This window comes from Microcebus murinus, chromosome 11 (assembly GCF_040939455.1).
Source record: "Microcebus murinus isolate Inina chromosome 11, M.murinus_Inina_mat1.0, whole genome shotgun sequence".
Classification (NCBI taxonomy): domain Eukaryota; kingdom Metazoa; phylum Chordata; class Mammalia; order Primates; family Cheirogaleidae; genus Microcebus; species Microcebus murinus.
Genome location: NC_134114.1, coordinates 24,490,049 through 24,514,025, shown reverse-complemented (window position 1 = coordinate 24,514,025; position 23,977 = coordinate 24,490,049). Strand labels below are relative to the sequence as shown.

Below are 23,977 nucleotides of genomic sequence, written 5' to 3'. Positions count from 1 at the left end.
TTGTTGAGAACTGAATCAGATGGCCCTGGGTTGGGAAGTGAAAGATAAGTAGTGGAGATTTACTTTTTGGCTGCACTGTCAAGGAGTTCACTGTGAATAGAAAGAGAACGCAGGGTTGGTCCATGCCTCTGTCTCTTTTGTATGATGGGCGAATGTGAGATGGTTTGAATACCAGTAGGAAGGTGTTAGTATGTATGTGAGAGGTTTAAGATACTTTAGGAGGGCAGGAGTGGTGAGCTAAGTCTGTAGGTAGGAGAGAATGGATAGGAAGATTAGCCTTAGGCAGAAGATCAGTTTTCCTATTGTAACCAGGCAAAAGAATGGCTATGGATGAAACTGAGTTTATTGAGTTGGTTTATTGCTTCTGTGAAGTCATCTGCTGAAAATAAACTCAGCTCAGATTTGGAGGGAATGGAGTTTTGAAATAGCTACTATGAAGAGTGGTAAGAGCTCTGACTAGGGAAACAGATGGATTTGTCAAGTATCATTGAGGGCTTAAAGTTGGAGACAGTACATTTATTTACTGAGATTTCAAGACTTTTTTTTTTTTTCTTTTTTTTTTTTTTACAAATGTAATGACTTCTGAATCAAGACTTTTTTTTTTTCCATCAGCAGTTCAAAAGCACAGATACAGATATGGAGAAAGTGACTTTGGATTGAATTGGGGTTGCAGTTTTGCTAGGTGAATGCAGTGGAAGAACAATACAATATGTTTAGTAAGAGGGAAATTGAAGCGGTATATGCTTTGGGCTTATTTTCCCTATCTTTGAATTGGGAATGATAATAGTACTTACATAAGAAGAGTGTTGTGAAGGTTCAAGCGAGCTATTATTATGTGTGGAGTACTCAGAACAGCTCTTTGTGCATAGTACGTGCTCGGTAAATTATTGTGCTGGCTGGAGATGAGGGAAAGAGTGGAGTGGATTGATGGGAAGAAGGGAGGGAGACTTGGGATTGGAATGCCCACAAGATTGATGAATAAATGTACATGGATTGAATTTCTTAGTTGGATTGGTGTCTAATAGAAAGGTTATCAATTTAAGGCTGCTGGTGTCCAACTTCCCAGGAAATAAATGGCAGTAAAAGCCCTCCCTGGTTTTGAATTAAGACAGAGGAGAGATGATCAAAGGCCTGATGATCATAGACCTGGCTATTCTTCTGTGAAAACATACATTCTAAGTTACAAATTGCTTAAAAAGGAACTTTTGAAACATAATCATAACTTGGTTACTAAGAGGTGGGGGCCCAGATCTAAACATTATTTACTTATTTTACTGATTTCCTTACCTGTCTTAGTCTGTTTGGGCTGCTGAAACAGAGTACCATAGACTGGGTGGCTTATAAACAACAGAAATTTATTTCTCATAGTACTGGAGTCTGGAAAGTCCAGCATCAAGGCACTGGTAGATATGGTAGCTGATAAGGGCCCACTTCCTGATTCTGTCTTTTTGATGCAGTGTCAGGTGCCAGAAGGGGCAAAGAAACTCTCTGGGGTCCATTTTTATAAGGGCACTAATCCCAGTCATGAGGGCTCTGCCCTCATTACCTAATCACCTCCTAAAGGCCCCACCTCCTAAATCTATTACCTTAGGGGTTAGGATCCTAAGAATTCCTTCCCAACCTCTGGGAAGACACATGACACAAGTATTCAGTCTATAGCATTACCCTTTAATAAAAAAAAAAAAAATCATTAGAAAGCTGAGGGATTGCTTTTGTCAAATGTTTAAGAGAAACTGTTGGCTTAATTTTTTTTTTTGGTAACAGCTTTGTTGAGATATAATTACTATACCATACAATTCAGTCATTTAAATTGTATAATCCAGTGATAATTTTAATATATACAGAGTTGTGCATCCATCACCACAGTGTATTTTAGAATATTTTTATTAATACTCAAAAAGAAACCCTGCTTCCCTAACTCTTCAAACATAGCCCCCACTCCAACACACACTTTCTCCTCTGCTACTGTCTTTTTGAGGGAAATGGGTTGGTTCTAAATTTTTTTGGCTAGAGTACTTCTTAGATAATGCTATGTGTCTTCATGTTTGTTGCATCAGGAGTCATCCAGTGTCTGGCTTAAGAATTCTAAAATCAGTGGGTGCATTTGGTGGTAGGTCTATCTGTTCATTGGAAATTTCTCCCATTTTCATCTAATGCATGGGTTCTTAGCGTTGGGTAGAATTGAAAGTGAAACACTTGAGTGGAAAAAAAATTTGTTTTAATGACTTATACCTGAAAGTTAACATCTGTACTGCATCCATTATGAATGTTGTCAACAAACCACGGAACTATTAGCAGTATCTGTGAGTTTGTCACTGATAGAAACCAGATACTTTCATATCACATTACAGTTAATGCAGATATCTCAAAATTCTGTCATATCATTGCGTTGGAATTACAGTAGTTACTAGATCTGCCACTAGAACGCGTTCAATGTGCTAATAAAGCATGTATCACAAATTAGTTTATTTTTAATATTTTGATAACCTTGGTTTCCTTTATAATCCTATGCATTTTATTTTATGTACTTACAAGGCAGGATAAACAAGATAATTTTCTTTTTTTGAGACAGCGCTTGCTCTGGTGCTAGGGCAAGAGTGCAGTGGCATCATCATAGCTCACTGCAACCTTAAACTCCTGAGCTCAAGCAGTCCTGAGTAGCTGGGACTACAGGCATGTGCTACCATGCCCGGCTAATTTTTCTGTGCTTATTAATTGGTCAATTAATTTTTCTATTTATTGTAGAGACGGGGTCTCGCTCTTGCTCAGGCTGGTTTCAAACTCCTGACCTCGATCAATCTGCCCGCCTCCGCCTCCCAGAGTGCTAGGATTACAGGCGTGAGCCACTGCGCCCGGCCTATAAATTCTTTTTGATGTTTAAATTGTCCCATCTTTGGTTACAGGAGTTCCTTTCCGTTGGGCTCTATGTTCTTTTGATGCAACCTGTTAACCTTTGATAACTTCTTGCTTTCTCACAAGTCCAACACGATGTCCCAGAGTCATCTTGAACATTCCCTGCTTCAGACCTGTGAATCAGTCATTCCTTCAAGGAATACTGGTTTCTGTTAGTGGGGAATGGACCACAGTCTGGACGCTGGGTATACTCAGTGTTACTGGGTTGGTACTACTCGCGCTAGTGCCCATGCCTGTATAACTGACTCAGTGTGCCAAATGCACATACTCAGGAGGGAGGGAGACTTTGATTTGCCTACCTGGTCAGTTTAGATTTGATAAATGCAACCACTTCTTTCTCTAGGATCAGTAGATAGGACAAGTTTTCTAAAAATGGGATATGAGCCAAGACTGGCTTTACTAGTACAGCTTTTATATTGGGTTTGGTAGTAAACCCCAAATATTTCGGTAACCTGATATTTTCTTTATCTGGGGAAAGTTTATTTAGAAAGCCACATCTAAATGGTCACATCAGAATTTAGCATTATGTAGAAGATACAGTGTTGTGTTTTAGTGATTTCATTTTGGAATATTTTATACATAAAACCAAAATGAAAACTATTTTGTTTTCATTTCAACAGACCTTACAAGTCTGTTGGCTACTAGTAATCGAAAACTTATTTAATGTATATTTTGTAAAAGGTTTCGTTCAGAGATTGTAAAATGGTTTGCAGATATGTTTTGTTTAGCCTTTGTGGTAGTAAATCTCTGAGTTAATTGTAAGCATTTCAAAGATGGGCAATTTTATATAGAATTGACATTTCTGCCCTCTTAAAAAATCAAAAGATAATGGCAAAAGTAGACCCCACATTTTATACTTGGCAACAGTTGGTTAGGGCTAAGTTGCCTTCCCCAGTTCGATGGGGGAGGACACTGTCCAGTTTGCTTTGTACAAAATGGCCAGTAGCTTCTGAACCCTGTGTGTGTGTGTGTGTGTGTGTTTTCTGAACTGTGTGTGTGTATATATATGATTTTGTAGTATATTTCTCATGTTGTGCAATAACCTTCTACCCCAGGACCTCTTTATTCAGTCATGTTCTTTGCTTGTACATTCTAAGTATTTTTTTTTTTTTTTTTTTTGAGACAGAGTCTCGCTTTGTTGTCCAGGCTAGAGTGAGTGCCGTGGCGTCAGCCTAGCTCACAGCAACCTCAAACTCCTGGGCTCCAGCAATCCTTTTGCCTCAGCCTCCCGAGTAGCTGGGACTACAGGCATGCGCCACCATGCCCGGCTAATTTTTTTTTTTTATATATATCAGTTGGCCAATTAATTTCTTTCTATTTATAGTAGAGACGGGGTCTTGCTCTTGCTCAGGCTGGTTTTGAACTCCTGACCTTGAGCAATCCGCCCGCCTCGGCCTCCCAAGAGCTAGGATTACAGGCGTGAGCCACAGCGCCCGGCCCATTCTAAGTATTTGAGTTTGCAGTCTCCAGCCCATTCTATTCTAAATGTATGTGTTTGTCATTACTAAACAATTACTATTTGCTGGGAGTTGTGCTTTATAAATATTATTTAGTCTTTGCAACTGTTGCTGCTATGTGAAGAAAACGGAGTTTCAGAAATTTAATCACGTAGTATATTGGCACAGTTGTGGTTGATTTGAATTGCTAGATTTTTGTTGTTCAAAGTCTGTGCTCTATCATTCTCCAAGGTCTATATGAAAAAAAAAAAAAAAAAAGTCTGGGCTCTTGCTGGGTGTGGTGGCTATAATCCCAGCACTTTAAGAGGCTGAGGCTGGAGGATTGCTTTGAGCCCAGGAATTTGAGACCAGCCTGAGCAACATAGTCAGTCTCCGGACTCTACCAAAAATAAAAACCTAGCCAGGCGTGGTGGCAAGTGCCTGTAGGCCCACCTCTTCCCTCGGGTAGCTTAAGCCCAGGAGTTGAGGCTGCATTGAGCTAAGATTGCACCACTGCACTCCAGCCTGGGCTACAGGGCAAGACCCTGTCTCTTTAAACAAACAAGAAAACAAAGTCTGGGCTCTTGGAGTGCTAATCTTCACTACCTCTCAATTCTGTTTTACTTTGTGGTTCATAGCTATTTTTGATGCTTTTAGTGCTTTGCCTTTCTCTATCATATTACTTCCATTATCATAATTATTACCTTATAAGCCTGAACAAATATAGTCTTTTTCTTACTGATCTCCTTGCCTATAGTTTTCTTTCTCTAATATATACGGAGAAGTTTTAGGAAAATAAAGATCACCTTAATTGCCAGACACTACTACTGCTAACAGCTTTCTCCTAAAAAGTGGGCCATTTTCTCTCTATCTCTATTTCTCATGTTTTGCGATAACTTTCTACACTGTGATTTAACACATTGCCACACTAGAAAAATTTTTTTTTCCTTGGGGCCATAAAACTTTGAAAACAAAAGGATCCTTTCTAATTTATTGGAAAAATTGTTATTTTTTATTTTCTGTGCGTGAGTTATATGCAACTTGGAAAATAGTACACAGGGCTCCCAAGGTGAAGAGATAGACACTTTATGAGGCCCTGGGCTCAAAACTAGCATGAGTTGAATACAACTCACATGGCAGTTAATGTGTTAAAAAACATATTTTCATAGAATTGTAATATTCTGCAAGCTGCTAAAGGTATACTGTAAGTAAAAGTGTTCCAAGGTCAAGAAAATTTGGAAAATGCTGAATTCCATTTTGGACTTTTAGTTTTTTTGTGTTTTACTATGGTGAATGTGATCAGTATATTTGTACATAAATTTTTGTGCAGTGTTTCCTAACTAAAGGTCCATAAGAACTGTGTCAAAAATGGTCATATGACCATTTAAAAATGTTTTTTAAATAAATACACTTAAATTTCTTATATGCATGTATTTAGATAATTTTAATTATCCTTTATATATATCCTTTATATATACTATTTTGTACCCATTTCTCATGTAAAATATATGAGCATTTCCATGTTGTAAATGTTTTTAATAACACATGAAGAAAAATCTTATAACACCTGTGGTTGTATCTGTATCCCTTTTATGATATTTATATAATATATTTTTATTATATTTCATTTTGGTTGGCCAATATTTTGAGTTCCTTCTTAACAAAAAGCTTCTGGGTAAGTAGGTACCTAAGAGCAGATAAGTGACTCTTAATTCTAATAGTGAGAGCCTTTCTTAGTGTTTGCTGTTTTAGGGGCCCCTACAAACAATACCCTTTTCTTCCATTCAAGTGGAACCACTTGAGAGAAAAAAGGGAATCAAGCAGATAAAGATCCAAATAAATACCATCAGTCTTATCAGTGGGAAAAAGCTGGATGATCGCAGTGAACATTGGCTTTCTTTTAGTCTCCGTCCCCTAAATTTAGACTTGGAAACTGCCCATTGAGGGAAGAATCGTGTCTGCAGTGCATGTCCTTTGGACTGTTGATTCAGTTGTTACTGTACTACCGTTCATTCTTTCTGCTGATCTCTTGCTTCTGGTTGGCATGCTATATGAAAAAGGTAGTTTTTCCATTTAGACAGAAGGGTTGGCCATTTGTCTGAGTCTGACCCTGGCAACTCTCATCAGCAAGAGATTGATTAGAGAGGAATCTGTTGTCAACTTAGCTAGTATTCCATTGGGAAAGACTCTACCTATCTGGTAATTAATAGCTGTTATTAAAACAGATAGTTGGTAAAAGGCAAGTAGAATTGTTTTAAATTAGCTTCCAGGGTCCTCTGATTCTCTCTCTTGTGTTCCATTCTTCCCAGTTTTGCTGAAGACCTGTGAGCTGCACATGGTATAAATTTTGGTTTATGCCTGTTTTAGATTTTCTAATATCCCAACTCACCAGTTAAACTGCCGCCATATTTGGATCTTAATGGCCTTTTCTATTCTTGGATGTTCTCTCCTGTTTTGGACCCAGGAACCTAATGGGACTGTGTTTCTCTAAATTCTTTGGGATAGTACATGGCCAGACCTCTCCCATCCTTATTTCTAATCACAATCACAACTTTAAGGTCCTCAAAACAGTTCTCTTGTGATCTTCTAACATTCTTTAAGACTGAGTTGTTTTTTCTACAGTGGCCCTGTGGTGTTGTAGTACAGCTGCTTGCTTCATCTGCCAGTTGTCTGGCCAGTGGTCCTCCCTTAGTGTGACCCTGAACTTTGAGCACTAGTACCCTATCCTTGGACTAACTGAGGCATGAAGATATTTTCTTTATTGCTAGTGGCAGTATTCCAAACATTTAGTGTTGAAATGATTATTGGTTTCCAAGCGTAAGAGCTAGGTGCCGTCCCTGAATACATAGTCAGATTTGGGTATCGTTTTTAACATGGCTGATTTACTCTGTTTGATACATGGGGTGTGATATTTTTGCTGGGGCATAAACATACTCATGCCCTGAATATATAACCTTCCTGCCTAGACCAGGGATCCTCAAACTTTTTAAACACGGGGCCAGTTCTCTGTCCCTCAGATTGTTGGAGAGTGGGCACTGTGGGCCCAGGACGAGTCGGCTGCTAAGCAGGACAGGCAGCGGTGGCAAAAACACCAGCGGGCTGGATAAATGTACTCTGCAGGCAGCATGTGGCCCGCGGGCCGTGGTTTGAGGACGCCTGGCCTAGACAGCAGGTTCTTGTAATTGTTTCATAGAGAGTAGCTGTTTGTCTAAGGACAAAATCCTCTGGGTAGTGTGGTTGTTACTGACCTGCCCTTGTAAAATCTTCCTCACTGCGAAGTCAGGCAGATTGGTGGCACAATTAGATCTGGATATTGTGACCCAATGTTGTACAAAGTTTGAAGTATTCACTAGTAACTGACAAGTTGGACCCTAATTCATCTCTCCACTGCTATGCACCTGTGATGTCTGTGCCACAGGTCTCTTCTGCCTTTAATGTGTTTAGGTTAGCTCAGTAGCTGTAATACCCATATATCCTTAAGGAGGTGCCTATTGAACAATGCATCCCAGATTCAGAGATACTAAACTTTAACAATGGATGTTTTGGAATTGATGAAATACATAGTATTAAGGTTAGCACTAGATAGAAATTATAATATATATATATATATATATTTTTTTTTTTTTTTTTTTTTTGAGACAGAGTCTCACTTTGTTGCCCATGCTAGAGTGAGTGCTGTGGCGTCAGCCTAGCTCACAGTAACCTCAAACTCCTGGGCTCAAGTGATCCTCCTGCCTCAGCCTCCCAAGTAGCTGGGACTACAGGCATGTGCCACCATGCCTGGCTAATTTTTTTTTTTGTATATATATTTTTAGTTGGCCAATTAATTTCTATTTATAGTAGAGACAGGGTCTCACTTTTGCTCAGAGCTGGTTTCGACTTCTAACCTTGAGCAATCCACCTGCCTCGGCCTCCCAGAGTGTTAGGATTACAGGCGTGAGCCATTGCGCCTGGCCAGAAATTATAATATTAAAGAGCTCCTCAGCATTTGGTGAGGCTAAATCTGTTGCTCCAGCTCCTGACTCTCTAAGTAGTTCTCCTGCGAGCTGGTGGTGTGTCTCACTGTATTGTGGCATGGATTCACCACAGAACTTTGCTAGCCTAGGTCATGACCAAATTCACTTGGCTCTCTCCCAATCTGCTTCTCCTCTAAGATACTTAATTTCCAAGTGTGGCATTGTCATCTGATCCAGTTATATACCTTTTTTTCATTTTTATTCCCCCTTTAAAAATATCCCCTTTTTCCTCCTACCCCCCTCCCACCCTTGGTTAATTCTTGGTTGTGCTTTTACCATGTAGATTTTAGCAGGAGGTTATCAACATACTGGATTATTATGTTGGTTAGTCTGTCTTTATCTTCAGGATATTGCTGGTGACCCAGAAACTTTGGTACAGAACTGTCCATGCTCATTTATCTACTTTTCCATGTGAATTCAATTCTGTTAAAGCATAGGTCATAGGTTAATGTCCAAAGCCATTCACTAAATTCATGTAGATCTCTAAAGTTTGTTATTAAAGATTCCATTTTGCTAATATCTCTGGGTATGTCATTACTTAGGGAGCAATTAAGATTGAGACATATTAGTCCTCTGCTGGCAAATGTAAGCTTCTAAGCTGTTCAGCTGGAGTTTCCAGCTGCAGAGCTGTTCATATCCATTACTGCCTCATGTTGTTTACTGTTTGTAGAGGTTCACCTCAGAATGCCATTTATATGCCCAGGCCAGTCAAAGCCAGATATCTGCAACTTAAATTTTATGTGGAATCCATGTGCAGGCTTCCTTGGGCTTTAATTTTCATGAATTCATAAGCCATGGATTTTACCTAACCTCTATAAATTACAGGTTTTATTAATCACTTTGCTAAGTCTCTGGTAATCTTAATTTGATCAGACCCCCTAACACTGAGTTTAAAATGATTCCCTTACATCCAGTTAATGTCTGCTGCTTCTACCTCACATTCAAATTGGCCTCTTTAAACTGATATTTTTGTTTATCCCGTTGTGCCTACCTTAATATAAATTCTAATTTTCCCCAAGCCCACTTTCTCAGGGGTGGTAGCTTCATGAGGCTAATAATTTAAATCCCTGTATCAATAATGAAGTTCCAGGGACCTTGATGGTCAGTCATCTTGTGAAATACAAGCTGACCACTTTGGCCTAGCAGAGTACCAGGACTGACCTTGGAAAAGTGCCAGATCCAAGAGTCCAGGCCTTCCTAATCCAAGAATCCAGGCCTTCCTTCCCTCTATTCTTTGGAGATTTGATTGGCCTGCTCTCCCTCTTATCAAAATGATATATGACCTTGTTCTGAGGCTTACTTAGAACCAGTTACAACTTCTGCTTTCTCATTAGAACTGAGTATCTTAAATTGATAGTTGGCAACCCTGTTGGCAAGGTTTGTGGGTTTATAATTTGGACAACCTAGTTACTTGCTCTCAGAGTGCCCTGACTTTATCTGGTGATGCCTGGTTGACTGGTATCCCCACATCCCTAGATGTCTATCTTGGATTCTCTCAGGACCTATTTGATTTGTTATTCAAAATCTTAGGCATACAGCCATCCTTTTTGTTCATGGCCCATATGTGTTTCTCTAATACATTCTTCTAAAATTAACCATACTTTTTTTGTCCTGAACAGCAATTAATGAATCATGTTCTAATTTTCCTTAAGGCCAAGTTTACTAGGTGGTTTTTCCTGAGCTGCTTCATTTACCCACATGTACTAATAAACCACTGTAATCTAAGGTTGACTGTTCCTGGAGTTTGCAATCTGAAAGAGCCTAATAAACACATAGCTTAGTGAAGTATGAATTATATTGTATTTCTAAATCCCTGACCTCTAATGTTATTTGTTTATCTGGATATAAGGATAAGTGGTAACAAGAGGATAAGCCCCTGAAAATCCTAGATTAGTAATATATATTGTATTTTTTCAGTATTTTGTTATAGAAAGACAGGAAAGGTAAAAGGCACCAAAAACAATTTTGGCTAAAAATATTTCTGTTTTTGACTGAATTCAAGGTAAATTAGCTATTTTGTTTTCTTTTTTTTTTTTTTTTTAAATAGGGTTACACATCATTTTGGAATGACTGTATATCATCTGGATTACGTGGCTGTATGTTAATTGAATTAGCTTTGAGAGGAAGGTTACAACTAGAGGCTTGTGGAATGAGACGTAAAAGTCTATTAACAAGAAAGGTAAGAGAAATGCTGAATAGCATTGTGTTATAAGAGTTTATACTGCTTAAAATGAAGAATGTTTTCTAATAGCCTTCAAAAATTAAAGTGAAAGTTGATTTTAAAGTTGTCTTTATTGAATTGTGTTTCCATATCCTTTTTTCATTCTTGGTTTCCTGATTCTTAGTACATATGATGAATAATGTAATTCATTACTAGGATCACTGGTTATTGCAACTTACATCTTCAGAAAAATTCATTTGCTGCTTTTGAAAGCTATAATTTTGAAAGACTTGACATAAAAAACCTCAGAAGTGCTATTGTACAAATTAACTACCCGTAAGTTGTTGATCTTTTCATCAGAGTATGAATACTTTTCAGATCTATCTTCTCCACTGTGAAGATGTGTATAGAGTTAGATGTTCCTTGGCTTTTGTAGTAAAATATAGAGGTATTATGTGCTAGTTTTTAGAATTTTTAACTTTGACCTCAATCTTAAATAATCAAGACTGTTTCTCTTCCAGTCTCTCATTGTGTTTCTCAGGGGAATGGTGTTTTAAAACTAATTTTTCCTTAGTAGAGTATCCTAATTCAAAAGTTTTAGGTAAGAATTGAATATTTTTTGATTTGATATGCTATAGAGAGCAATACTCTTGTAGGGAAGAAAGCCATTAATGTATTCTAGAAAGTTATATGCAAAAAGTAAAGATGTTATTAGAAAATTTTCTGCATGGATTTTAAAATTAAATCTCTGGTCATTTAAAGTCAGGTCAAGTCAGCTGGCATATTAGTTTAAAAAAAAAGCCTACCATTTTAGATAATTATAAAATAGAATAGAATTTTTATTTCATATTATTGTGTAACCATAGTGATTTATGGAGGGAAAAAAACACTTAGGAAGCTGCCATTATAGTTATCAATGAAATATATGCATAGGTTACTACTAATTATAGTAATTGTAAGTAATTTTGCTAATGTTACAGGACCCTGACCTAAAGTGAAAAGATTTATTTTTTATTTTATTTTTTATTTTAGCGTATTATGGGGATACAAGTGTTAAGGTTATATATATTGCCCATTCCCCCCCTCCCCCCTTGAGAAAAGATTTTATATTGGTTCTTTTTGTGGGAAGAATAACCAGTTTGGTATTATCTACGATATCAGTCAATTGTTTGTTCTTTTGTTTGTTTGTTCATCGTATATTTATTTAGTGCTTAAGTACACCATGCACTGTGCTAGGCTCTGAGGATACAGTCATTACCAAGAGAGACATGTTCCCTGCCTATTTGGGCTTGTTATTTTGCCTACTATTTTGAGTGATCTTAACTAGGTTGATACGTTTTTTGGGAAAATACTTCAACATGATTTAATTTGCTAATTTAAAAATAATTATTGATCTTATTAAGTGATATACATATAGAAGTATAAAATCACATTTTATTAATAAAAAATAGCAATCTTTTGCCCACTCTTCCCTATTCTTTAGTTTTATTTCTGAGAGGCAACCATTTTCAGTCCTTGTATTAGCTTCCTAGGGCTGCCTTAGCAAACTACAACAAATTTAGTGGTTTAAAACAGCAGAAAGTTATTGTCTTACAGTGCTGGTGGCTAGGGGTCTGAAATCCAGGTGTGTGCCATGCTCTAAGGGAGATTTTGTTCCTTGCCTCTTCCAGCTTCTGGTTGTTCCAGATGTTCCTTGCCTTCTGACTACATCTGTTTCTGCTCTGTCTTCATACTGCCTTTCCCTTTGTGTGTCTCTAATGCAGAAACACTTTGCACATTGCATTTAGGGTCCATCTGATTAATCCAAGACGAAGACCCTTTTCCTAAATGAGGTTCTGAGGATTAGGATGTGGACACTTTGGGGGCTACCATTCAACTATGATTCTCTTAGTTATTTCTTTTGGCATTTTTGTCCATGTTTTAAATAAGCTCATACTGTCATCTCTTGATATATCAGCTTAAGGCACTGTTTACTTTCTGTTAGAATAGATTAATATTTGGCTTTCTTATGTCCTGCCTCTCCCTCCTAGTCCTTCTAATTGAGTTATATCATACAATTTTTGGCAAAAAGTAATGATTGTCTATATTATTATAACTATGTTGATACTGTTTTCTGTGGAGTTATGTTGTATATTTTCCTTTCTAATATACTGTTTCCCTCCCAGAATCAATAATTCTGTCTTTTCCCCCCAGTTTTCTATGTAGGTATTCTTATCTTTTTCTTAAATATTCCATCAGAGAAAAATTCTATGAGTCATTGAAGAGTTTTAAGCAGAAGCAGTGGAATGTCTTGATAAGATTTACCTTTGAGAAAAACCATTGAGGAGAATGGCTTGGAAAGGGCTGAACCTAGTTCACGGAAATTAGTTAGGAGACTTAAATTAATCTAAGTGAAAGACAACCAGGTTAGGTAGATAGACTATAATCGTGCCTTGTCCAGACAGTTAAGCACTTGAAATGTGGCTGGTACAAAGTGAGACATACTGTAAATGAAAAATACTCCCTGGATTTTTGAAGACCTAGAATTGAGAAAAAGAAAAGAATATTAAGTACCTCAATTTAAAAATATTTGTTACATGCTAATATTTTGGCTGTATTTGGTTTAATCAACCATATCAAATTTTCTTTTCCTTTTTAAGTATAACTACGAGAAAATTTATGAATAGATTTGTGCTTATATTGTGGTTCTTATATATTTCTATTGAGTCATAATGTCTCAGAGATAGATATTGTATATCTATATATATCTTTTCACTTTTCTGACAGGGACTATAGTCTTTTATTAATATATAAAATTAACAGAAAATGGGAAGCCAAACATTGAAAAAGTGTTATAAGCACAATATTTTTCCTTTACACTTAGTGAATAAATATAGTTTAAAGACTGTAAAAACCAGCATGGCTGAGGTTGAGGTTTAGAGCCTTCTGTGCAAATTATTTGATGTCCCTGAGCTGTAGCCTCCTTGTCAATGTAGGATAATAATCATTGTTATAAAATTATTACAATAATGTAAAGAGATAAAATACATGTATAGCTTGTGACCCATTATAAAAAATCAGCTCATTGTATTCTCTACTTCTTCATGTAAAAATATATATGTATAGACATAGACACTGAGGATGTTTGCTATGTACTCTGTGCTAAGATCAGTGTAAACAGTTAAAGTCAATGCAGCATACTTAGCTTTTGATGAAGACATTATTTCATACTTCATTCTCAGTGGATCAGATGAACATTACATTCACTATAACATGAAGTTGAAAAAGTTTCTTATTCAGCTTCAGCTGAAAGATGCTCAAAGTGCACAATGTATGCACATTAGTATTATTTTGCTATTCTTTTTTTTTATTTCAGCATATTATGGGGGTACAAATGTTTAGGTTACGTATATTGCCTTTGCCCCACCTGAGTCAGAGCTTCAAGCGTGTCCATCTCCCAGACAGTGTGCAGCATACCCATTAGGTGTGAATATACCCATCCCCCCTTTTCCCCTTCCACCTATCTGATACCGAAGAATGTTACTATATGTGCATGTGCACATAAGTGTTGATCACTTAATACCAATTTGATGGTGAGTACATGTGTTGTTTTTCCATTTTTGTGATACTTCACTTTGTAGAACGGGCCACAGCTCTATCCAGGATAATACAAGAGGTGCTATATCACCATTGTTTTTTGTGGCTGAGTAGAACTCCATGGTACATGTATACTATGTTTTATTAATCCACTCATATATTGATGGGCACTTGGGTTGTTTCCACATTTCTGCAATTGTGAATTGTGTTGCTATAAACATTCTAGTGCAGATATCTTTTTTATAGAATGTCTTTTTTCCCTTTGGATAGATGCCCAGTAATGGGATTGCTGGATCAAGTGGTAGTTCTATTTTGTAGCTCTTTGAGGTATCTCCATATTGCTTTCTACAGAAGTTATACTAGTTGCAGTCCTCTATCTTTTCACCTTTTATAAGATTGAGCAGAAAGGTAAAGGACACTTTGAGGACAAATTTAAGAGAGGACTGTCGCATTTTAAAGGTATTGGTAAATTTTATAACATTTAAATAGTTGTTAATAACATTATAAGGTAATAGATTGAATTTTGATATTATAGAACTTCAACTAGAAATTTGTTGCTTAGCCAACAACATGAGTGAAGGCTATAGCAATCCAGTACTTGGCTAAATTAGTATAACATTTTTCTCTCCCTGCTTCTGGATTTTTCTGCTCTTAATATGGATTCTATATCCCAATATAGTTTTGAACAAAATTCATAGTATTTGAAAATTTATGTATTCAAACCTGTTGGTATTTAAGGTTTCTGCTAGTGGTGGCAGTTTTGAAAAAATGTTTCTCACCCTTAAAATTGTATTTTCTATTTAAGTCTTTATCTCTTATTGTGGCATAAGCTTAGAAGAGCCCAGTCTTGCCTAATTTTTGCTCCCAATTTGTTAGCCAATTGTTTTAATGACATTGAAAAATTTGTTTCTCCACTGATGTAAAACGCTACCTATAATATATAATATAATAATCTATAATAATATAGATTATTACACTGTAATATACAGATTGAGTATCTGTGTTAGTCTGTTTGCATTGCTATAAAGGAATACCTGAAACTGGGTAATTTATGAAGAAAAGAGATTTATTTGGCTCATAGTTTCGCAGGCTGTACAAGAAGCATGGTGCCAGCATCTGCTTCTGGTGAGGGCCTCTGAAAGCTTTTACTCCTGGAGTCTGGTGAAAGGAGGAGTAGACATGTGTCGCATTGTGAGAGAGAGAGGAGGAGGGGCCGAGCTCTTTAAAGCAACCATCTCTCCTGTGAACCAACAGAGAGCAAAAACTCACTCATTACCATGGGTGGGGCACTAAGCCACCCCCATGACTCAAACAACTCCCACCAACCCCCACTTCCAACATTGGGGATCAAATTTCAACATGAGATTTGGAAGGAACAAACATCCAAACCGTATTAGGATCCCTTATCTGAAATGCTTGCAAACGGAAGTGTTAAATATTTTAGAATTTTTTGAATTTTGGAATATTTGTGTTATACTTGCTTTGAGTGTCCCTAATCCCAAAATCCAGAATCCAAAATGCTCCAGTGACTGTCCTGTTAGTGCTCAAAAAGTTTCAGATTTTGGAGGATTTCAGATGTTTAGATTAAGGATACTCAGCCTGTACTAAATTCTTAAATATAATTTAGTCTGTTTCTGGAATTAATAATAATGTTTAAAAAATGAATTCAGGATCAGACAGCCCAAGGTTCAGTAATGAAAGGAATTACAGTGACTGGAAACTGGCCTAGCATTTTGCTTTACTGATTGTTATAGGATAGCTTTATTTTAATTCAAGCTAATGTGGTTAGATTTAATATTGAATTTCCTTAATATAGAAGTAGTTTAAAATCTGAACTTTGATTCTGCATTAACACTTAGGGCTTTAAGCATAACGAATTGTTTACATAATTTTGTGTTTCATTTAATGAAACCAAATCAGAGAGAGGCATCAGAGGATCATTTCATTCTTATTGCTTACATTTTAGGTAATCTGTAAGTCGGATGCTCCAACAGGAGATGTTCTTCTTGATGAAGCTCTAAAGCATGTTAAGGAGACTCAGCCTCCAGAAACAGTCCAGAACTGGATTGAATTACTTAGCGGTAAGCTGCTGTGTGTATGAACCAAAACTTGAATTCTGTTTAAAAGATTGTGTAAAAAGTTTAAAATCCTTTTGAAAGGAACCTAAATAAAATAGCCAGAAGCTTGTTTGTTTATTTAGGCAAACTGCAAAGGGGTCAGTCACTAAGTGGGGAAAAGAATGGTTTTTATAAAATTTCATCCTGTTTATCAAGACTTAGCAGTTATTGAATGAAATGTAATATTCATAACTTAGAGCTCCTGTCGTCCTTTATCAAAATTACCACATGCTACCTTATTCTGGATGGTCACAAAGCAACCCCAAAACCACAGTGGCTTAAAACAGCAGTTTCTTTCTCATTCAGGCTGTGAGTGAGTCACGGGGCATTTCATTCTCCCTCTGGTAGCCAGGCAGTGGAAGCCACCACTATCTGGGGCAGTATCAGTCGCTATGGTGAAAGGAGGAAGAGTGTAGCAACTCTGGCTCTTAAGTTTCTGCTCAGAAATGACATGTGGTTCATGTTTCCTTGATCAGAACAAATCACATGGCCCCTCCTAATTTTAAGGAGACAGGGAAGTACAGCCTTAGGGAGGAGAACCTGAAAAATTTGATAGCACAAATGGCTATGACATTTATATTAAAGTTATTTGTATATTTGTCTAATTTCCTGGTTGGGAAGCTCCTTGAGTATGAGACCTAAGTTATCTTGTTATTCCTCTCTGCTGTTACCTAAAACATAGCTACTGCATGCATTTATTGTCATTTTATCTCATGTTCAAACATATCACTATTTAGAGTAACTTTTAAAAACAGTTGGACATTTTCAGAGATTGGTAATTAACACGGTCAGTTTTCTCAGTTATAAATAAGCAGAGTTTTTAAAAACGATAGTCCTGTTAGGATGTTCTTCTTTTAGTAAGGGATTTTGTTTTTATATTTGTTTTATTTAAAAATTGAATACATACACTTCATTCTTAGCTAATAGGACAGTAATGAGCACTTACACTTAGGGCAAGGGTCATTCTTCCTTATTGATAGAAAACATTAAACTTTGTTTTGAATTTTTTGACAACCTTCTTGTAGATTTGATGTTTCATCTCATTGAATAAGGAAAACTTTAACTCCACTCCTTTTTCCCCCTTTGTGCTTGTGATATTGGACTTGTCTTCATTTGCAATTTCTGTTGCAAGAATCTTTTAAAATTACTTTGCTTATTTTACAAGGGTTGGTTTGGTTAGAACTAGGTGATGATAATCTACAAATCCACTCAGTCAGCACATACTGATACATCATCTAATATCTATCACCTTGTCGGTGCTTTCTGGGTTAGCCCTCCGTGTGTGCCTGTCAGTGACATGCAACATCTGACAGAGACTCGGTGAGGGCGTTAATGTTAACTCCATGTTAAATATTAGCAAATACTATTTTTAAAGATAAAAATAGAAGTACTAATAACTTCTTTTCCCCCTCCCCTCCAAAAGCCACAGAAGCTGTGAGCTAACATAATAACTTTTAACTGTCCTCTGATGGGTCATTTTGTACATTCTCTAGCCTCATTTTGTACATTCACTGGCCTTAAGCAATCTTTGGGTCATTCTCATGTTGTATTGCCAGTGTTGGCCTGTTATTGCTTCTGGTGGTACAGATTAGAACAGGCGTCCTCAAACTACAGCCCGCAGGCCACATGCGGGTGTTTTTGCTGGTTTGTTTTTTTGCTTCAAAATAAGATATGTGCAGTGTGCATAGGAATTTGTTCATAGTTTTTTTTTTTTTTTTTTTTTGAGACAGAGTCTCGCTTTGTTGTCCAGGCTAGAGTGAGTGCCGTGGCGTCAGCCTAGCTCACAGCAACCTCAAACTCCTGGGCTCAAGTGATCCTTCTGCCTCAGCCTCCCAAGTAGCTGGGACTACAGGCATGCGCCACCATGCCCGGCTAATTTTTTCTATATATATTAGTTGGCCAATTAATTTCTTTCTATTTATAGTAGAGACGGGGTCTCGCTCTTGCTCAGGCTGGTTTTGAACTCCTGACCTTGAGCAATCCGCCCGCCTCGGCCTCCCAAGAGCTAGGATTACAGGCGTGAGCCACCGCGCCCGGCCTGTTCATAGTTTTTTTAAAACTATAGTCCAGCCCTCCAATGGTCTGAGGGATAGTGAACTGGCCCCCTGTTTAAAAAGTTTGAGGACCCCTGGATTAGAATTTGTAATTTAGTTTCCAACTGGCCAAAGGAAGGGTTTCTGAAAGATGTGTTACAGCGCTCAATATTCTTTTTAGGGAATGTTGTGAGTTTTGCCTTAATTTTCCTGTTATTGATACCCGCTTTGGTGCCACTTAGCACTATGGCTATGTTTTTGGACTCTGTACTCACAAACAGTTTCTTTTTCTTGCATCATGTGTGCTAATGGCACATTGGGCTTTAGTTTAATAACATATCTTAGACCATCAAATTTCCTTGGATAGTTTATATATATATACCATAAATTAGAATGGCACACAGGGGGTTGAATCTCAACATTTGAGATGACTGTATACTTCTTAAATTTACCTGTTAAGTGACATTTTATGAATGAAGGCTATCAATATAAACGCTAACTGAACTTGGTTTTCAATTTGGGCTTTATTGCATTTTTCTTACCTGATTGAGCAGTGAAAAGATGAGAAGTCTGAAAACTTTTTTTCAAGTATTTAAATGCAGTTAGGACTTTGTAAAAGAAAGTGTCCATTTGAATTAGGAATTTGGGTAAAATGTGAGGCTGATATTTAAGCTGTTTTTCTCTTTAAGAGACAGGGTCACACTCTTGTTACCCAAGCTGGAGTGTGGTGGTATGATAATAGCTCACTGTAACCTCAAACTTCTGGGCTCAAATGATCCTCACGTCTCAGCCTCCCAAGTAGCTGGGACTATAGGTGTGCCACCACACTTTGCTAATTAAGAAATTTTTTTTTTTTTTTGAGACAGAGTCTTGCTTTGTTGCCCAGGCTAGAGTGAGTGCCGTGGCGTCAGCCTAGCTCACAACAACCTCAAACTCCTGGACTCAAGCAATCCCGCTGCCTCAGCCTCCCGAGTAGCTGGGACTACAGGCATGCACCACCATGCCTGGCGAATTTTTTCTATATATATTAGTTGGCCAATTAAATTCTTTCTATTTATAGTAGAGATGGGGGTCTCGCTCTTGCTCAGGCTGGTTTTGAACTCCTGACCTCGAACAGTCCGCCTGCCCTGGCCTCCCAGAGTGCTAGGATTACAGGTGTGAGCCACCGCGCCCGGCCAAAAAATTCTTTTTGTAGAGACGGGGTCTTGCTGTTTTGCCCAGGTTGGAAGTTTAAAGAAACATGCACGCACGCACACACACACAATATCCCGTGAGTTTTAGGTTGGCTATTGGTGCCAGAACATTGCCTGTAGCCCTTCAGTTGTTTGCTCTTGACATGCATTAGGAATGCCACCATTTCAGGATAAAACAAGGGATCCAGAGTGGGAGAAGGAGGGGAAAAAAGCACATTTCTTTTAAGTTAAGAAAAATATCTGTTTCCCACATAATGAAAATATCAAGATATCAGCTTACTGACTGTAAAAATTTTTTTTATTGTAGTAAAATAAATGGTAACATTTACCATTTTAACCATTTTTAAGCATACAGTTCTGTGGCTAGCTTGCTGATGTTTAATTTTTTTTTAAATTTTTAGTTGCTTCAAGATAGTATGTGGTATCAAATACCAGTTATTGCACCAATACTGACATAGGCGCTATGAAACTTAAAAAAGAAGTGCTTTCAGATTGAAAGGATCTTAAAATCCATTTGGTGAACAAGTGTATCAGTGTAATAATTTGATAACAGATGAGAGTTTAACAGTATGGTTCTCTGAGAGTTGAGTAGTTCAGAGGAAAGAGAAATTTTGGGGAACTTTGGTACTTGGAAGAGAAAGTAGAACTTGGATTAGGCCTTAGAAGGGTAAGAATGAGACACAAAGAAGGAAGTGTACCTGTTCAGAGGAATTTGAGGTAGCGGTAAAGTTGGCGAATATCCTCATGCAGTTAAGTCTGTGCTTGCCTACATGGTATTCAAACTATACTTTATCATTGAGGGAAACGTGCATAGGTAGTAAGATTATATGTAAAAAAAAAAAAAAAATGATTAACACAGGTCAGTCAGGTGGTTACCTCTGAGGCAGAAGCAGCTGACAGGAGGCATCTAATATAGAAATAAAGAATGCTATTAAACCAAAGAATGTTTTAATAACCTATAGTGGGGGTACCCAGGGGTTCATTTTATTATTTATACCCTACATATATACATATTAACTATTGATAAATATTAAACATTTATTAATTTAAAAATTAGTAAATATATATTTGAAGCAAGACTTTAAAATCTTTAAAGACTACTGTTATTTAAAAATAAATAGTTTCTGACTTTCTAAGATGTGGTTGATCAGTTTGGTCAATAGGGTATTGCTAGACTGCTAGATTTTTGTTTTGTTTTGTATTTTGAGACAGAGTCTCACTCTGTTGCCCTGGCTAGAGTGCGGTGGTATCAGCCTAGCTCACAGCAACCTCAAACTCCTGGGCTCAAGCGATCCTACTACCTCAGCCTCCTGAGTATTTAGGACTACAGGCATGTGCCACCATGCCCAGCTAATTTTTTCTATTTTTGGTAGAGATGGGGTCTAACTCTTGCTCAGGCTGGTCTTGAACTTCTGAGCTCAAACGATCTGCCCGCCTCGGCCTCCCAGAGTGCTAGGATTACAGGTGTGAGCCACCTCACCCGGCTTAGACTGTTAAATTGATGAACAAAGCTGCTTTTAGTTTTGTAACATGATGTCAAAGAAGATAGAAGTTCCTGGCAGTGAAATTATTTAGGTACCTGTCAGTATGTCATTCTCCACTGAAGTGATAATTGGTCAGTGGACATACATATTTCTGAATAACTTTTCCTCCCCATGTATATTTCTCACAATTTCCTTTATTAAAAAAGGCAACTGTAAATAAATTCTGTACATTTTAACGTTGTATAGCTTATCAAGTCTTTTCAAATACAGATGAATAATTTAGGGACTGATGACTAAAAGCATGGATCACAGTAACACCTTTAGGCATTCAAACACTATTCATTCATCTAGCATTTATTATAGGGTCTTTAAAAGGTGTTCAATATTTTTAAACCTTTGTTGTATCTTCTCTTTGGTAATTCATCTACTCTCTTCCCATCCCAACTTAATAGTGGTGTCTTATGCTAAACTCAGGGATGACTTTATTCTTTGGACTTAGCTTAATTTAGTTCTTTTAAAATGCCGAAATTTTATGATACTGAGATACTTTGACCAATCAGTTATTACATTGTATTCTGTACTACAAATAGTATTAAACAACATTTGGGATGTTTCCTACACTATTTTAGCCCTCTGCTTTTGAGATTTTTTTTTTTTTTTTTTCATTTTTAAAAATATTTGAGGAGATCTGAACAACCCACTGTTTGTTGGAATGAGTACACAGTTTGTCCTCTCCCAGGGAATTGCTATAAAAGATGATGCTGGTTGGGTCCCTTTTTATTACTTCCTCTGAAGCAGAAATGATTGTCCATAATAAGGTCTAGTCATAAATGGAACACATTATTTAAAGATGGGTCTGTGTTTGGGCACTTCTCATTTTTAGTACCACCATTAAAAGTAAGTTAGCTTACTTTGGACTTAAAAAATTTCTCAGAAATGTTTCATTGGTTGTAATATATAAGATTTAACTAAGGATAAACCTTGGTGAGAGAGTATAAGTTTAATACAAGATAGCAGTCATAAACTATTAGTACCACTTATTTCCCATGAGAAAGAAAGAAAATATTATAGAGCAGTATAGAATTTTTAGGTCTGCAAAGAGAAATTTAACTATGGTTCTCAGAATAATCCATTTCTTGACCCCCACCTCCTCCAATTGTTTGGAATAAATGGCTAGAAAGTCTCTGGGGCACAGAGTCCTTCCTATTTGACTTAGGTGAAATAAAGATGGGTAGCTTGGGAGTCATTCATTCTGCTACACTTTGGTTTTGTGACAACAAAATCATATTAAGGCAGTAATACCCAGTTAGCTAGAGTTGTCAGGGAATAGTACTTTTTGATAATTTGCAAATAATTATTTGCATGTTAATCTTAGAAGTGAACTATAGTTTTTATAGGCTTACAGATAAAGTTGGCTGTTTATTTTATGTTGTATTAGTTTAAATTTCCAAAAGTTAATATAACACAATTACTTAATTCTAGCCTAGCGTCTTAGGTTGCTTACCACCTGCCATTGATGTTAGAAGACAAAAAACAAAACCCAAACTGTCTGGTGGAAGATGCAGCAGGCAGGCACTAAATTGAGAGACAGTGTTTTGGCACAATAATAAAAAGTGGAAGTCCTACACCTTTGACAAAAGATGTGTGCCTCCATTACAGAGATTATATTCTGTGCCTGTTTGCTTTGTTTCTTTTGCTTGGAATATAGGCTCCTCTTCCTTTCAAGAGATGTTGAATCCTGTTGGTTTTCTAGATTTAGCTTAAATGTCCTTTCCTCTGTAACTTCCCTATCCTATAAATACCCCTTAACATTAAACCCAAGTCATTTCTTATTCCTCCAGGCACTTTGTTTATATTCTTATGGCCCTGTTTCCATTTTATTCTAACCAGTATAGTTAGTTATATAATACATATCATATATTATGAATTTTTCTTTCACTTGATTGTAAATCCCTATAAAGTTAGAAATATATCTTAATGTTTGCATTCTGGGTACCTAATATGATTCTTAGAATATTATAAATACTATAAATGCTTTCTGCCATAATGTTGATTCTGCACATGTGGGTAAATAATAATAGCTAACATTTATTGAGAGTTTACCATGTGTCAAGCTCTCGTGTATGAACTTGATATAGAAACTCATTTAATCTTCGTAATAGCCCTATGAGCCTTGACACAGTTGTTATCTTCACTTTACAGATGAGGAAACGGAGAAATAGAGGGGTTAAGAAGCCTTGCACAAGGTTGCACGACTAGGAAATGACCAAGTTGAGATTCAAACCCAACCAATCTGGCTCCAGAGCCGCCTTTTACAACTTGTTATGCTATACTGCCTCATCAAGTAACTGTTATTGATTTCTTAATATTAAATGTAGGTGTGGGCTTAACATTAGAAATCGAAATAAGTAGAATTATGCTTATTGAGTCATATTTTTCTTTCATATTATTAAGTTTTTAAACCTAATATGCCCCCAAATATATTTTAGTTTTTTTTCTTTTTGAAATCACCAAGGAAATTGGATGTGATGATTAGATTTTTTTGGCCATAATTACAGCAGCAATAGAAAACTAATATATTTGGTGATATAGCTGTAATTGCCATCTGTATACAGTAGGACCCCCTTTATCTGCATTTTTACTTTTTTCTTTAAATTTCAAAATGTTATGGGGGTGCAAACATTTCGGTTACATATAATGCCTTAGCTTTGCCCAAGCCAGGGCTACAAGTGTGCCCTGCCCCCATACAGTGTGCTCCCAATCCATTTGTTGTGAGTTTACCCACCCCTCCCACCCCCTCCCACCTGACCGGCACCCAGAGAGTATTACTACTGTGTGAGCACCTTAGTGTTGATCAGTTAGTACCAATTTGATGGGAGTACATGTGGTGCTTGTTTTTCCATTCTTACGATACTTCACGAAGGATGGGCTAAAGCTCTGTCCCGGATAATATAAGAGGTGCTAGCTAGTTCACCATTGTTTTTTTGTAGTTGAGTAGTATTCCATGGTATACATATACCACGTTTTATTAATCCACTGACGTATTGA

General features: G+C 37.0%; 1 protein-coding gene across 2 annotated transcripts in view; it reads left to right on the top strand.

Annotated features, from left to right (window-relative positions):
• GOLPH3 (golgi phosphoprotein 3) overlaps positions 1 to 23,977 on the top strand; it is a 45,742-nt gene that overhangs the window by 16,711 nt on the left and 5,054 nt on the right. The window contains exons 2-3 of one of the 2 annotated variants that reach the window (XM_012738443.2): positions 10,413 to 10,544; positions 16,069 to 16,183. In XM_012738443.2, the coding sequence (XP_012593897.1) occupies positions 10,413 to 10,544; positions 16,069 to 16,183 (247 nt within the window). The remainder of the gene's footprint in view (positions 1 to 10,412; positions 10,545 to 16,068; positions 16,184 to 23,977) is intronic. The other variant, XM_012738444.2, reaches the window with a different exon arrangement.